The following is a 16,773-nucleotide window of genomic DNA, read 5'->3' as shown; positions in this document are numbered from 1 at the left end:
TAGATAGGACATACAGAGAGGTAGTTACATCCAAGGTGCTGGAGACAGGAGAGTGGGTGACAGTCAGGAAGGGAAGAGGGGTGAAGGAGCCAGTGCAATGTGGCCGTCCCTCTTAACAACACTTTGGATACTATCAAGGGGGATGACCTAACAGAGAAAATGTGATAGGAGATTTGTTAGTTAGGGGAACAGACAGGAGGCTCTGTGGGCAAGAACGAGAGGTATGCTGCCTCCTGGGTACCAGGGTCCAAGGTATCTCAGATTGCGTGGGAAGGTGAATGGCCAGATGTTGTGGTTCATGTAGGTACCGATGACAGGGGTAGGAAGGGTGATGAGGTTCTGCTTAGCAAGTCCAAGGGTTAGGTGTTAAGTTAAAGGGCAGGACCTCCAGGGGTTGTGGCTGCCCGTGCCGCATGCCGGTGAGGCCACAACTAGGAAGATTATACAGTTTATTAACTGTATTAATACGTGGCTAAAGAGTTGGTGTAGGAGGGAGGGCATAAGACTTTTGGATTATTGGGTTCTCTTCCAGGGAAGGGGGGGCCTGTACAGAAGGCTTTCAAAGTTTTCAAAGGTACATTTAATGTCAGAGAAATGTATACGATATACATCCTGAAATACTTTTACTTCACAAACATCCACGAAAACAGAGGAGTGCCCCAAATGAATGACAGTTAAATGTTAGAACCCCAAAGTCCCCTCCCATGCGTAAGTGGCAGCAAGCAACAATCTGTCCTCCCCCCATTTGCAAAAAAAAACATTGGCACTGGCCACCGAGTACTCAAATCTGAGCAAAGCAACTACAAAGACACAGACGCAGTACCCCAAAGACTACCTGTTCACCCAGTATTTGACACTCCACAGGCTCTCTCCCTCCCTCTCTCTCCCTAATAAGGGAGAAAGAGGTGTCTCCATTTCACAGCGAGAGGGGAGACATAACAAACAACTCGTTGCACCTGAACTGGAGGGTGACCTATCAGGAAGGTTTGTTAATGCTGCACAGTGGGGTTTTAACTAGCAGGAGGATGGGAACCAGAGTGCCAGAACAGTTATTGGAGAGTTGGTGGAGACAGATGTTGGTAAGGCCTCAGACAAAGTCAGGAATCAAAAGATTGAGTATGGCGTGACTAGTGTCCTGAGCTGTGTATATTTCAATGCAACAATAATAGTGCTGACAATGAGGTAGCTGATTTACAAACAGAGGTAGTGAGGAGAGGCTGTTGATGAGGCAAAATTGCAGTCAACAGGATGAGTTGCAACGCAAAAGGAAGACAAAATCAAACAGGGTGAATACAGGACTGAAGATGTTGTATCTGAATGCACGCAGCATATGGAATAAGGTAGATGAACTTGCAGCACAGTGCAGATTGGCATTTGTGATGTAAGCAGCACTGAATCATGGCTGAAAGATTGCAGCTGGAAGCTTAATGTCCAAGGATTCACATTGTATTGAAAGGGTAGGCAGGAAGGCAGAGGGGGTGGCTTGGCTCTGTTAGTAAAAAATGTAATGAAATCATTAGAAAGTGGTGACATAGGGTCAGGTGTTGTTGAATCATTGTGCATAGAGCTCAGGAACTGCAAGGGTAAAAAGACCTTGATGGGAGATTTATACAGACCCCCAAACACAAGTGAGGATGAGGTCTACAAATTCTAAAGGGAGATAGAAAATACATGCCAAAACAGCAATGTTACAATTGTCATGGGGGCATTTCAATACGTGGGTAGATTAGAAAAATCAGGTTGGTGCTGGATTCCAGGAGGGCAGATTTCTAGAGTTCCAACGAGATGGGTTCTAGAGAAGCTGATGGCTGAGCCCATTAGGGGATCAGCTATTCTGGAATGGGTGTTGTGTAACGAACCAAAATTTATTTGTGATCTTAAGTACTTGTGCGGGAATGGAGAGAAATCTGAAGGGTTCGCAGGCTTTACAGCACCACTGTGGAGTGGGCAGACAGTATCTGTTTCCCTGGGTTGAAATATATAATTCTGGAGGACATGCATTTAAGGTCAAATGAGGTAATTTTAACAGAGACGTGAGGAGCAAGTTTCTTTATACAGTAATTGTTGGGTACCTGGAATGTTCTGCCTGGGGTGGTTGTAGGGGCAGATATATTAGAGACATTTAGATAGGCACATGAATGTGAGAAAATGGAAGGATGCAGACATTTTGTAGGCAGAAGGGATTAGCTTAGTTGGCCATTTTATTATTAATTGGTTCGGCACAACTTTGTGGGCCAAGGGGCCTGTGTCTCTACTGTACTGAGCAACAGGTCAACGGCAGATGCCACCTCTCTGATCCTACATTCCTCCTTAGAACACCTGGAGAATAAAGACGCATACGTAAGGCTCCTTTTCATTCACTACAGCTCTGCCTTTAATACCATCATTCCAAATAAACTGATGCCTAAGCTCCGGAACCTGGGCCTTAGCACTGAAATCTGCAGCTGGATCTTCAACTTCCTCACAGACAGGACCCAGGCTGTAACAATAGGGGACAAGCTCTCCTCTACAATCACCCTGAGCACCGGTGCCCCACAAGGCTGTGTACTCAGCCCCCTCCAGTTCTCACTGTACACCCATGATTGTGTAGCCAAGTTTCCATCAAACCCAATATATAAGTTTGCTGATGACACAACAATTGTAGGCCATATCTCGGGTAATGATGAGTTTGAGTACAGAGAGGAAATTAAGAACCTGGTGGCATGGTGCGAAGACAATAACCTATCCCTCAACGTCAGCAAGACAAAGGAATTGGTTGTTGACTTCAGCAGGAGTAGCGGACCGCATGACCCAATTTACATCGGTGGTGTGCAAGTGGAACAGGTCAAAAGCTTTAAGTTCCTCGGGGTCAATATCACAAATAACCTGACTTGGTCCATCCGGGCAGAGTTCACTGCCAAGAAGGCCCACCAGGGCCTTTACTTCCTGAGAAAGCTGAAGAAATTTGGCCTGTCCCCTAAAACCCTCACTAATTTTTATAGATGCACCGTAGAAAGCATTCTTCTAGGGTGCATCACAACCTGGTATGGAAGTTGTCTTGTTCAAGACCGAAAGAAGCAGCAGAAGATCGTGAACACGGCGCAGCACATCACACAAACCAATCTTCCGTCCTTGGACTCACTTTACACCGCACGCTGTCGGAGCAGTGCTGCCAGGATAATCAACGACACGACCCACCCAGCCAACACACTTTTCGTCCCTCTTCCCTCTGGGAGAAGGCTCAGGAGCTTGAAGATTCGTACAGCCAGATTTGGGAACAGCTTCTTTCCAACTGTGATCAGACCGCTGAACGGATCCTGACCCGGATCTGGGCCGTACCCTCCAAATATCCGGACCTGCCTCTCGTTTTTTTTTGCACTACCTTACTTTCCATTTTTCTATTTTCTATTTATGATTTATAACTTAAATTTTTATATTTACTAATTTTTACTATTTTTAATAATTAACATTTGTAATCCAGGGAGCGGGAAGCGCAGAATCAAATATCGCCGTGATGATTGTATGTTCTAGTATCAATTGTTTGGTGGCAATAAAGTACTGTTCTATGTCCTAGTCTTAAGGTAAAAGAATCCTTAGGGGATAGTGATCATAATATGATAGATTTCAGTCTGAAATTTGAGAAGGAGACGCTAAAATCAGAAGTATCAGTATTACGGTGGAGTAAAGGGAATTACAGAGGCAGGAGACAAGAGTTGGCCAGAAGTAATTGGAAAAGAACACTGGCAGGAAGGCCGACAGAGCAGCAGTGGCTGGAATTTCTGGAAGCAATTCGGAAGGCACAGGAGAAGGCAAAGAGGAAGAAGTATTTTAAAGGCAAGATGACACCACTGCGGCTAACAAAAGAAGTCAAAGCCAACATAAAAGCAAAAGAGAGGGCATATAATACAGCAAAGATTAGTCCGAAGATAGAGGATTGGGAAGCTTTTAAAAACCAACAGAAGGCAAATAAAAAAAGTTGTTAAGAAGGTAAAGAAAGAATTCGAAAGTAGATATCAAAAGTTTCTTCAGCTACATGAAGTGTAAAAGAGGGGCCAGAGTTGATATCAGACTGCTGGAAAATGATGTTGGAGAGGTAGTAATGGGGTCAACAAAATAGCGGATGAATTCAATAAGAATTTTGTGTCAGTCTTCACTGTGGAAGAGACTAGCAGTATGGTGGAAATTCAGAGGTCATACAGTGTGAGACGTCACCATTACTAATGCCAAGGTTCTTGGGAAACTGGAAGGTCTGAAGGTAGATAAGTCACCTGGACCAGATGGTGTACACCCCAGGGTCCTGAAAGAGGTGGCTGAAGAGATCATGGAGGCAATAGTAATGATTTTCAAGAATTATTAGATTCTGGAATGTTTCTGAAGGACTGGAAAATTGCAAATGTCACTCCACCTTTTAAAAAGTTAGAGAGGCAGAAGAAAGGAAACTGTTGGTCAGCTAGTCTGACCTCAGTGGCAGGGAAGGTCTTGGAGTCGATTATTGAGGATAAGGTCTCAGTGCACTTAGAGTCACATGATAAAATAGTCAATATGGTTTCCTCAAGGTAGAATCTTGCCTGACAAATCTCTTGGAATTCTTTGAGAAGTAACAAGCAATATAGACAAAGGAGAATCAGTTGATGTTGTGTACTTGGATTTTCAGAAGGCCTTTGACCAGGCGCCACATGTGAGGCTGTTTAACAAGCCGCAAGTCCGTGGTATTACAGGGAAGATTCTAGCATGGATAAAGCTGTGGCTGATTGGCAGGAAGCAAAGAGTGGGAATAAAGGGAGCCTCTTCTGACTGGCTGCTGGTGACTACTGGTGTTTCACAGGGGTCTGTGTTGGGACCAATTCTTTATAAGTTATATGTCAGTGATTTAGATAATGCAATTGATAACTTTGTTGCAAAGTTTGCAGATGATATGAAGATAGGTGGAGGGGCAGATAGATTTGAAGTAGAGAAGCTATAGAAGGACTTAGATTAGGAGAATGGGCAAAGATGGAATACAGTGTTGGCAAGTGAATCATCATGCACTTTGGTAGAAGAGATGAAAGGATTGACTACTTTCTAAATGGAGAGAAAATATTAAAAAACTGAGGTGTGAAGGGACTTGAGAGTCCTTGTGCAGGATCAGAATCAGAAAAAGGTTGGTTTGCAGACTATCAAGAAGACAAATGCAATGTTGGTCTTCATTGCTAGAGGGATTGAATTTAAGAGCAGGGAGGTTATGCTGCAACTGTATAGGGTATTGGTGAGATTGCACCTGGAATACTGTGTGCAGTTCTGGTCTCCTTACTTGAGGAAGGATATACTGGCTTTGGAGGCAGTGCAGAGGAGGTTCACCAGGTTGACTGCAGAGATGAGCGGTTAACCTACGAGAAGAGATTGAGTCGCCTGGGACTATACTCACTGGAATTCAGAAGAATGAGAGGAGATCTTATAGAAACGTATAAAATTATGAAAGGGATAAAAAAAAGATAGAGGCAGGAAAGTTGTTTCCACTGGTAGGTGAGACTAGAAGTAGGGGACATCGCCTCAAGATCCGGGGGAGTAAATATGGGACGGAGATGAGGAGAAACTGCTTTTCCCAGAGAGTAGAGAATTTGTGGAATTCTCTGCCCAGTGCAGCAGTGGAGGCTACCTCAGTAGATGTATTTAAGACAAGGTTGGATATATTCTTCCAGAGTAGGGGAATTAAGGGTTATGGGAAATAGGCGGGTAGGTGGAGATGAGTCAATGGTCAGATCAGCCATGATCTTATTGTATGGTGGAGCAGGCTCGATGGGCTGAATGGCCTGCCCTTGCTCCTGTTTCTTATGTTCTTATATTTAAGGCAAAGCTTAATGAATTCTTGATTGATCAGGAGATGAAGGAATACGGAGGGAAGGCAGGAGAAAGGAGCTGAGAGGAGAATTGAATCAGCCTTGATGAAATGGCAAAGCAGATTCGATGGTCAGATAGCCTAGTTCTGCTCCTATATCTTATGGATCCTGCTGTCACTGGCGAGGTTTCGTCGCTCTTCGCCTTCTCATCAATAGGCGATGGCGGCGACGCACTCATTTGAACCTGTGTTCAACGTCGCCCTGAAAGGGGTCTGTGATGAACTGTACACGACCCTGGCAGCTGGAACCCACGGTGTTCACGGACCTCTGATGTCCCAGTGCGCGGGTACTGTCGAGGCTGCAAGACGGTCGGCACTTCCTAGCATTCCTACTAAAGCGAACGTGGTAAAAGTACAGGGCCCCCGCGTTGTCCGTTTCTCAGCCGGGGCGGCGGGGCTCACTGAGGTCGAGAAAGGAGGAGGAATGATGCACCGCTGCCTGGCTGAGTGTAGACTATCAGCCATTTTAGCAAGCGCCCTGGTGCCGTTTACAGGTGCATTAGAGAGGGCTATGCAAACTTGATCGGGCACTTGCTGCATGGAGAGTTGTTTACAAATAAAACAAGGATGGTTGTTTACCAGGAGAGTCAGCGTGTGGTCAATTAGCGCTAATATTTTAGCATCCGTGAGACCGGGCAATGAGAGCAACAGTTTAGCGCGCTCAGACCCCGATACTGTAGTCTGTAAAAGGTCCGTTTTCAGCGATCAGTATTTCTCGTGTTCAGGCGGGAGTCCTGGTAGCCTCCGCACTGTCACCGCCGTGGAGTTTACTGAGCGACGCCACCACGTAGAAATAGTTGATGTTGGCGGCTCAGATTGGGCCCCATCTTGTTGGAACCAAGCGACGGCATTTTGCTCCCCAAACTCCAGCAGTTTCAAAGCGACTGCATTGGCCGACGTGCTCAGTAAGTCTGGAATCATCCTAGAGTATCGGGACTATCAATGTAGGTTACCGAAAATGAAATGAAGTGCGGCGTTTTATGATTAACAGAACCCCGTAACACATTTTATTGAACTCCAAAAAAACGACACGACAAAAACACATCACATCACACCAGCCTCTTAAGGCGAAACCCCAACTCGATCTCGGTGATTGTGAATTATGTACATTTCTCCTAATTGCGCTACCCTACACTACCAGCATCTGCCTTCTGTGGGCGAGTGAATTCTGAACCAGATAACCGAGTTTCTCTGGATTCCGTGCCCCCTGACTTTCTGGATGAGCTTTCCACGGGGAACCTTGTCAAACCCCTTACTGAAATGCATATGTTCTACATGTGCAGTTTAATTTGGCCCATCGTGGCTGAAGGATTTGTTTCTGTACTTTGTTGAGCTACATCCTATGTATACTGCATACCCAGAACTGCTGTCACCCATTTGCGCGAAAATAACCTGCGCTATTCTGCCGCCCCGTCTGGGTAATCTGTGATGAGGTGGATCCGTGGTCATCAATCTCCAGATCTCCATTCCGAGCCTCTTGACCACCTACTGACATCTCTTCACCACTGGCGGACCAGGGGGAGAGGGAAAACAGAGACAGGGTCTGAATTCTATGGAAAGTTCAGCGTTTGTACCACTGGGCTGTAGACTATCCATGCTGAATAAGGTGATGTTTCTCTATTTTCTGTTTGGAAGCGGAGGTCGGTGTGGATAGGGGAAGTGGAGTTGAAGTGAGTGGGAGCTTGGGATTACTGTAGCACACACACAGCATAGAGGTTCTGTAAAGTCCTCACCCAGTCTGTAATCGGTCTCACTGATGTAGAGCCGGTCACATCGACAGCACCGAGTGCAGCAGACGAGGTTAGAGGGGGTGTGAGTGAATTTTTGATTCACCTGGAAGGGCTGTTTGGGTTTCTAAAAGGAGGGGGTCGGGACAGGTATGGGGGGGTGCGACGGCGAGGGACGAGTAAACCAGGGAGTGGCAGAGGGTGGTCCCTGCGGAAACCAGACGGGGATGGGGAGGGGAAGTTGTGACTGGTGGTGGGATCCTGCGACAGCCGGGAAATTATGAAAAGCGGTGGAAGCCGGTGGCTAATAGAGTCAGAAGTCCAAGAAAGTAGGAAGACCACAGATCTTTTGGCTATTTACTGTGCGGGTTATTTTTAAAACAACGCCATTGGAAAGGAAATAAATGCAAATAAATATCTGATTTTGAATTTGGGTCACCTCAACCTCATTAGTCCTGCTGCTTTCGGGACTGAACAATATTCACATTGGGAGCTAAGCACAACCAATAAACGAGGCGTCCGCTTGCAGCAAAAGTCTTTGACATTTGGTGAACAAGTTCCAACTCTTTCTCCATTCAGCTTTTAAATATTATTTATCATTCCCTCTTTGAAGGCTCGATTGGTGAATTCGGACCATCATTGCCAGACCTGGGCGTGGAATCACTCCCGACGTCCAGTCAAACTTGTAATCAAAACTCTATATCACCGCTCCGTAAATTCTCTGGCATTTCCTGGACACTGCGTGTTTACTCCATCGGCAGTTAGAGTATTCTGTGGGTGACATGGTTCATGAGGGGAACTCGTTGCTTTAATCGGCGGAATGATACACACCAGACAGGTAACAGTAGATAACTGATGGGCGGCTACAGAGTAAGAGGCTTGTCCGTCGTGGGTCGACCAAGGGGCCGAAGCCGAATTAACGAAGCGTTCTCCTTGTTGGCTCTTCTTCCTCTTCCCTTCCCCTCACGCCACCCTGTAGCCCCGTGCCTCCTTCTCCATGTAGTCTGACCACGTCGAGGAAGACATGCTCTGATAGGGGTCTAACAGGATCCGGCAGCAGCGAGCAATCAGAAGGCACAGGAAGATGAAGAGGAAGAAAACCAACACTAAGGTGGTCTTTTGATCCTGGGTCGCGGTGTGGACGGCTGAACCGGCAGCTGCCTCTGGCAGGATTGTGCTCAAAAGGTCTTCAGTCATTTCTGACTCCCCGCCGGCTATCCGAGTCTCTGCTGTGACATGGCTGCTTCGGGGGCCCTATAATGGAAAAAAAGACCACATTTAAAAACTATAAATAATTTGTTTCGTAAGAACCTACACAGAACTTTTAAAGATTAAAGAGCCTGGTTGGACCAGCGGGGATAACTACACTGTCCCCATCACTGAACTCTTCCCACAACCCATGGACTCACTTCCAAGGACTCTTCATCTCATATCCTCGATATTTATTTATTTATTATTATTTTTTTTGTATTCGCACAGTTGCCTTTTGCACTGTGATTGTCCGTCCTTGTTGAGTGCGTCTTTCATTGATTGCATTGTGTTTCTTTGTATTTATCGTGAATGCCCGCAAAAAATGAATCTCGGGGTTGTATACGCCGACATATGTGTGCTTTGATAATGAACAAAATCTCACTTTTAACTTCGGACGCAGCCTGTTTTGCATTATTATACTAATCACTCCAAAACAATTGCTGCGATGGCCGGGAATCGAACCCGGGTCAACTGCTTGGAAGGCAGCTATGCTCACCACTATACCACCATCGCCCTGCTGAAGGAAGGTTGTTACTTAGATTGGACATGCGTAGCTGGTGAGTGCTGTTTGCTTTTGTTTGCCATTTTCACTAACGATTTGAATGACAATGCTTTTAACGTGGTTATTATGTTTCGAGATGACATTCGGTGGAGCAGTGGCAGCCGAAGAAGGTTAAAGCAAGAAAAGATGGACGGATGTTACCGAGACTGGAGGGGTTAGATTATAAGGAAAGGATGGACAAGATGGGGGACTCTTTTTGCCTGGAGTTTAACAAGCTGAGGGGTTCGCGTCCTCTCGGGTTGGGGGGAGTGTAAAACTGGAGCGCACGGGTTTAAGGTGAGAGGAGAGAGATTACAGGTTGGCTGGGTGGAAGTGATAAAAGTCGGCTCAATTAAAACTTTTTTAAAAAGATCCTGACAGATACACGGACACAGCTCCGCTCCGATTCCGGACGGCGGCCCCACATCCATCACGAAATCTCGCAAGTCAGAAACAACGCAGATCTTCGTCTCACAGCCGAAGAGTCCACCGGCAGGGACGGCACCGGAAAAAGCCCTGCAGCCCAACTGGTGGGCCGTAATTCTTTAAACCTTTCCTATCCTTGTCCCAAGAGTGTTTTACATCGATACTGGGTAGGACCATTGGTAATAAGGTGCTTCCCCCCTCCCCCTTTTCCACCCGGCCAAACACTCATACGAACTGTGTTCCTTTGACCTTGGAGAAAGCAGATCCTGGCAGTCAGTGTCTGAACCCTCTGAAAGTGCCTCGGGTTTTCCACTCCATCAATAGTTGGCGACTCCTAGCCCCAGAATCAGCTGCAACAACCGTGATTTCCAGTTACTGACCTGTTGGCCATTCTCACCCTCGCTGGGCCCCATTTGTACCGGGAATACTCCGTCAACCTCTCTGCCTTCTTCTCCCTTCCGTTACACCCTCACCTTCACAGAGACGTTGTTCATCCTTCCTAAAGTCTGGACAGCAGTATACAAATGCAGGTCTCTCTCTTTCGCTTCTCTCTTTCTCTCCGTCTCTGTCTCTCCTCGACTCTCTCTCTCTCTCTCTCACACCGTCTCTCTCATTCTCTCTCTCTCTCTCGTCACACGTTGTTCCGAGAGGAAACGAACATAATCGCAGCAGGTCCGCCTGCTTTCTGTTCTTTCCCTCAGTAATGAGAATCAGAAAAAAATTACGAGTTTTCAAATAGATGCTTTTCCCCTCTTTTTCCCTTCCCGGAACGAAATGAAAAGCAGGCGCCCCGAATCGGGAACATTTCTGAAGAATAACAAACTGTAAGCGACCGTGTGTACGATGTACCTGTTCCCAGACTCTGGCATCGGACGGCTGCACGGTGGTTTCTGGTTGTCCTGGTAACTGCGGCTGCACGGTGGTTCCTGGCTGTCCTGGTAACTGCGGCTGCACGGTGGTTTCTGGTTGTCCTGGTAACTGCGGCTTCACGGTGGTTCCTGGTTGTCCTGGTAACTGCGGCTACACGGTGGCTCCTGGTTGTCCTGGTAACTGCGGCTGCACGGTGGTTCCTGGCTGTCCTGGTAACTGCGGTTGCACAGTGGTTCCTGGTTGTCCTGGTAACTGCGGCTGTAGGCTAGAGGGCTCCGCTCACCTGCTGGATGCTGGACAGGAGGGGTTGGGACAGGTTCGTCCTGCACTGGGCGAATGAACTGTCTGTCAGTGTGCTCCATAATGATCAATGGCCAGCCTGCATTTGTACGGCGTCCTCAGATCACACCCCAGAGCCCAAAGGTTGCCGCCGTGTGTGTGTGTGTGTGTGTCTGTATATTGTGTTTGTGTCTGTGCGCGTGTCTGTATATTGTGTGTGTATGTGTCTGTGTGTATATGTGTGTGGTACCGTGAGAAATGAGGCGGGCAGATTCCTCACAGCAAGATCCCAGAGACGGCAGGTAACACCTCCTTTGGTGCCGCTCCCTCACCCTCCGTGAATCATTAACTCTTTGATGATCGATGTCATCCCGAAGTCGGGGAGGTTTAAGCTGTCACCTACCTACAAAACCCACACAGTACCGCCCTTCCTCGAGGCGTTACGATCCCTCGGTACGTCTCCTCTCGCAGCGTGATGATCCCACAGTACCGTCCCTCCAGTGGTGCGGCGCTCCCTCAGTACCGCTCCTCCCACAACGCAGCGCTCCTTGTACCGCCCCCACATCGCGGCGCTCCCTCAGTACTGCTCCTCCTCGCAGCGTGGGGCTCCCCTTAGTACAGTACATCCAATTCCCGCAACGTGACGATCCCTCAGTACATCCCTTTCCTCAGTACATTCCCTCTCCGCCACCCGGGGCTCCCTCAGTATCGACCTCCGGCAGTGCGGCGCTCCCTCAATAGCGCCCCCCCCCCACCGCGAGACTCACTCAATTAGCCCATCCCCGCAACACGGCGCTCCCTCTTTATTCCCCCCCCCCCACAAGTGCGGCGGTTCCTCAGACCATTCCGTCCACGGTGCGACTGCATCCCACACTGCGGCGTTCCCTCAGTGTTGCCCCTATGAGTTACTAACCCCTCGGTTCTATCTCTGACAGTGCGGCGCTCCGGCATGACCGCCCTTCCCTCAGTGCGGCGCTCTCTCAGCGCTGCCCCTCTAACACGAGTGGATCGTTCATTTATCCTCCGTGACTCGCCGGACAGAGCTGTGAGGCACAGAGAGAGCTCCGGCGACCAGCTTGGAGGCGCACAGTTCCTGCTCTTACTTTTCTGACGAAGATACTAAATAGAAACGGGCCTCTCCAGACATTTGACAATGGATCCTTATAAAAATAACAACATGTTTAATATATAACAAAGGGCTATAATTAACTGTCAGCTACGAAGTGTAGAAATACCAGACCTTGGAATTTTGCAAAGAATAGTTTAAAATTAGACATTTGATTAAAATGCGCGCTAGAAGTTACTATATAGATATGCAGGACAAATGCCAATCACAGATATTTGACATTGGAACTTAAAAAAAAACTTTTTGCAAGAATAAAATGTAGTTAAGAAAAAAAATGAAAATAAAGTATTTCCCACCAGCTGTGTTGCTGAGTTCACGGTTGTAGTCAGTACTACAAGCAGGTCATCACGCAGGCGATGGTGGTATAGTGGTGAGCATAGCTGCCTTCCAAGCAGTTGACCCGGGTTCGATTCCCGGCCATCGCAGTGTTTATTTTTATTTATCTATTTTATATATTTTTGAAACTGTAATCACAGTTTATTGAATAATCTCACTTCTATCTCCGATTATTTTACAAAAGTAAATCTAATTTTAGCCTCCTTCACTTCAGTTTAGAACTTTTCTTTACCAGCATTCGCAAGTTTGCCGGTTCAGCCCCATTCGCCAATCAGGTTTCACAGTTGTTATGATTGACAGGACATGTTATGTCACGGAGGCGTAGGGGCGGGACTATGAACCATTCCGAGTTTCCAATAGGTGTATCGATCGACCAATCCAAAAACAAAAAGGACGAAAAGCAGCAAATGCTGCAAATATTGATCAGAATCAGAATCACTTTATTGCCAGTATGTGAAACAGACGAGAATTGATTGTGGTTCGGTGGCAATCATAAAACACCGGACAATACCATAACAGACAATACAATAACAACCAACAATTCACAGGACAATAGTGCAAACAGACATGAGGAATCAACAGTTAGCAGAACGGTCACATGTGCAAACGCCAATAATCAAACTTAAATAAATGTGAACATTTGAACAGGCTCAATAATTATCCACAGAGCAGGAAGATCAGTTACCGGATGTTGTGCAGGGATGACACCTGAGTTGAGTTTTGTTCAGAAGCTGGATAGCTATAGGAAAGAAGCTTCGGAGATTCCGTCTATTTCTGCTAGTGAGGAGGAATTCAATGTTCAAAGTACTTTGAATCCTGCTAGTGACCATATACAACCCAGAGCTTGGTTCTCTTTCAGACATTCGTATTAGAACTAAGAAATACAATAGAATCAATGAAAAACTACAAACGAAGGCTGACAAAAATAACGTGCAGAAGAAACCCAACTGTGCAAATTCAACACAAAAAAAGCAATAAATAATAAATAATTTGAGAACATGAGCTGTAGAGTCCTTGAAAATGAGCCCATAGGTAGGGGAGTGAGTTCAGTACTGTGGTGAACGAAGGTTCAAGAGCCTGGTGGTTAAGGGGTAATAACCATTCCTGAACCTGTTGCGGTGGGCCCTGAGGCTCCTGTGCCTCTGTCCCGATGGCAACAGCGAGAAGAGAGCATGGCCTGGATGGTAGGAGGTAGGGGGTCCTTGATAAAGAATACTGCTTTCCTGAGATTCTCCGTGTAGATGTGCTCGATGGTAGTGAAACAGAAATAGCGAGGAAAAGAACGGCAATGTGCCAAAAAGCTTTCTTTACGACCCTATCTATCTGTGATGACACTTTCAATTAATTATAGACCTGTATTTCCAGATCCCTTTGTTCTACCGCACTCCTCACTGCCCTACTGTGTAAGACCTACTCTAATTTCATCTGCCATTTCAGCCCATTTTTCCAGCTGGTTCACATCCCGCTGAAAGCCATGATGGTCTTCCTCGCTGTCCACTACACCCTAATCTTGGTGTCATCTGCAAACGTTCTGATCCATGTAACCACACTATCATTCAGATCGTTCATATAGATGACAAACAACAACGGGCCCAGCACCAGTCACTGCGACACTTCACTAGTCACACAGGCCTCCGATCAGAGAGGTAACCATCTACCACTCTCTGGCTTCTCCCGCAAAGCTAATATCTAATCCAATTTACTCCCTGAATGCCGAGTGACTGAATCTTCCTGACCAACCATCATACTGGACCTTGTCAAATGCCTTGCTAAAGTCCATGAAGACAACATCATACTATACTCATATATCCTGTCTCAGAATATTTTCGGGTAGATGGAGCTCGTCAGCCTGAGAAGGCAGTCCATTTAAGAGAGGGAAAACTCTGATTTCAAACCTCCGCTGCCTTACGGCCATACCCACCAATGGGAACGGCTTCGGGAGTAAACTCTGAGGACAAATCCGGAGCTGGAGTCCCAAAGGCAGTCCGACGTTGCTTCAACCTCGTTCTTCTAGCAACTCCTGTGACGACACCGGTGCCAAGCTGTATCGGCCCTTGCCCTTCCCTTGGACAACATCAGTGTCGTGGAGAGGGGAGACTTGCTGCATGGGCAACTGCCGGTCTTCCATACAACCTTGCCCAGGCCTGCGCCCTGGAGGGACTGACGCAAGACTTTCATAGTCATAGTCATTGTCATACTTTATTGATCCCGAGGGAAGATCCAGGCGCAGATCCATGGTCTCACGAGACTAACGAATGCCACCATGAGAATACTTTCCAATAACTTTCACGCTACCGGCCCATAATTTCCCGGTTTATTTTAGGGCATTTCTTAAACAGCGGAACAACATTAACTATCATCCAATCCTCCGCTACCTGACCTGTCACGAAGGACGATTTAAATATCTCTGCTAGGGCCAATGCAATTTCTGCACGTGCCTCCCACAGGGTCGGAGGGGTACACTTTGTCAGGCCCTGGGGATTTATCCACCCTAATTTGCCTCAAAACAGCAAACACCTCCTCCTCTGTAATCTGTACAGGGCCCATGAAGTTAATGCCGCTTTGCCTCACTTCTATAGACTCTGTGTCCGCCTCCCGAGTAAATACAGATACAATAATAAATCATTTTAAGATCTCCCCCATCTCTTTTGGCTCCACGCATAGATTACCATTCTGAACTTCCGGAGGATCAGTTTTGTCCCTCACAATCCTTTTGCTCTTAATATTTTTGTAGAATTCCTTAGGATTCTCCTTCGTCTTGTCTGATAAATCAACATCATGCCTTCTTTTAGCTCTCCTGATTTCTTTCTTAAGTGTTCTCTTGCATTTCTTATACGCCATAAGCACCTCATTTGTTCCCGACTGCCTATACCTGCTATGCACCTCCTTTTTTTTCTTAATCAGGGCCTCGATATCCCTTGAAAACCAAGTTTCCAAGACTACACTGGTATCACTCGGAAACTTTTCCTAAGTTGCATCGACAACTGCACCGGAACTGCTTCCTGCGCCCATGCTGAGCTCGTCGATTTAATCAACTTTGCCTCCAATCTCCAACCTGCCCTCAAATTTACCTGATCCATTTCCGACAACCCCCCCCCCCCCTTTCTTGATGTCTCTGGAGACGGTCTACCTACTGATATCTTTTATAAACCCACTGATTCTCACAGCTGTATGGACTCTTTTCACTTTGTCATTTGTAAAAAGCCGCCCCCTTCTCTCAGTTCCTTCGCTACATCTGCTCTTTCATTCCAGAACTACTGAGATACCCCCCTTCTTCAAAGAAGGGGGCTTCCCTTCCTCCACCGTCGACGCTGCCCCCATCTCTTCCTTCCGCCACCCAGCCAGGGAGAGGGTTCCTCGTCCTCACCTACCAACCCACTGGCCTCCGTGTCCAGCACACAACTCTCCTTAACTTCCACCACCTCCAGCGGGATCCCACCACCAAGCACAACTCCACCCCCCCACCTCACCCCACCCCACCCCGCACTTCCTGCTTTCCACAAGGATCGCTCCCTACGCGACTCCCTTGTCCATTCGTCCCTCCCCACTGATCTCCCTCCTGGTACTTATCTTGCAAGTGGAACAAGCGCTGCGCCTGCCTCTACACCCACCCCCTCCCTCACTATCATTCAAGGGCCCAAACAGTCCTTCCAGTTGAGGCGACACTTCACCTGCGGGTCCGTTGAGATCGTGCACTGTATCCGGTGCTGCCGGTGTGGCCTCCAATATATCGGTGAGACCGGGCGCAGATTGGGACACGGCTTCGACGTCCGCCAGAAAAATCCGCATCTCTCGGTAGCCACCGAATTCAAACTCGCTCTCGTCCACTGAACGTCCTTTCTGTTCCCCTAACACCCCAGCTCGCCTCTTCCCCCCTCCCCTCCCTTCTGAGTCACAGAGTCAGCCTCAGTGCCAGAGACCAGACCCGCTGTGACTTCCCTCGGCTGGGTCAACTAAACAAACAATTCACAGTCCTCGAACCGCAGAGTCCCCGAAAGGGAGTCCAGAAGCTGCGGAGTTAGTTCAGCGCTCAGGCGAGTGAAGCCAATCCCGGAGCCCGATGACTGCAGCGGCAACAACCGCTCTGGAACCCGACGGCATAGGCCCCAAGACGCCGGCACCTCTCACCCCACGGCCGTAGCAAGAGAGGGAGACTGGCTAAACGTAGACAGAGAGCGATAAGCGTCTGTTCGTTTACCATTCTTGGCCCCAAAGATCTTAACCTTGTTCGACGCATTAATCGGCGTGGGTTAATGGAACCGACCCCGGGTCCGTCCTTCCGCAGTCAGACCTCGGTCCTGCAGTCTCGGGAGTCTAGTTCGCCCACTTCCCCAGCAAACAGTAAAATCGCCGGTTCATTTTT

At 47.6% G+C, this 16,773-nt stretch overlaps 1 protein-coding gene and 2 non-coding genes across 4 annotated transcripts; 1 reads left to right on the top strand and 2 right to left on the bottom strand.

Annotated features, from left to right (window-relative positions):
• Positions 1 to 6,853: 6,853 nt before the first annotated feature.
• On the bottom strand, positions 6,854 to 10,391 carry LOC140207969 (cortexin-3-like). 2 transcript variants are annotated; one of them, XM_072276511.1, is made up of 2 exons: positions 10,273 to 10,391; positions 6,854 to 8,835 (listed from the first exon to the last, which is right to left on the bottom strand). In XM_072276511.1, exons 1-2 carry the CDS (start codon positions 10,291 to 10,293, stop codon positions 8,545 to 8,547), a joined length of 312 nt encoding a protein of 103 aa, XP_072132612.1. In that variant the 5' UTR covers positions 10,294 to 10,391; the 3' UTR covers positions 6,854 to 8,544. The 2 variants fall into 2 exon arrangements, with proteins under 2 accessions (XP_072132612.1, XP_072132606.1); XM_072276505.1 differs by having other exon boundaries at positions 10,180 to 10,355.
• trnag-ucc (transfer RNA glycine (anticodon UCC)) lies at positions 9,274 to 9,345 on the bottom strand. Its single transcript has one exon. It is a non-coding gene; the product is annotated as a tRNA-Gly (tRNA).
• Positions 10,392 to 12,427: 2,036 nt separating the features above from the next.
• trnag-ucc (transfer RNA glycine (anticodon UCC)) lies at positions 12,428 to 12,499 on the top strand. Its single transcript has one exon. It is a non-coding gene; the product is annotated as a tRNA-Gly (tRNA).
• The last annotated feature ends 4,274 nt before the right edge of the window (positions 12,500 to 16,773 follow it).

The sequence above is a fragment of the Mobula birostris genome, chromosome 2 (assembly GCF_030028105.1).
Source record: "Mobula birostris isolate sMobBir1 chromosome 2, sMobBir1.hap1, whole genome shotgun sequence".
NCBI classification, from domain to species: domain Eukaryota; kingdom Metazoa; phylum Chordata; class Chondrichthyes; order Myliobatiformes; family Myliobatidae; genus Mobula; species Mobula birostris.
This window is presented reverse-complemented; position numbering and strand designations above follow the sequence as displayed.

Bases quoted from the DNA above. Each gene is read 5' to 3' on its own strand.
- LOC140207969 (XM_072276505.1), bottom strand. From the start codon at position 10,212: ATGGGGCCCAGCGAGGGTGAGAATGGCCAACAG. The intron at 8,836-10,179 runs GTCAGTAACTGG...TTTCCATTATAG, and splicing joins AGGGTGAGAATGGCCAACAG to GGCCCCCGAAGCAGCCATGT.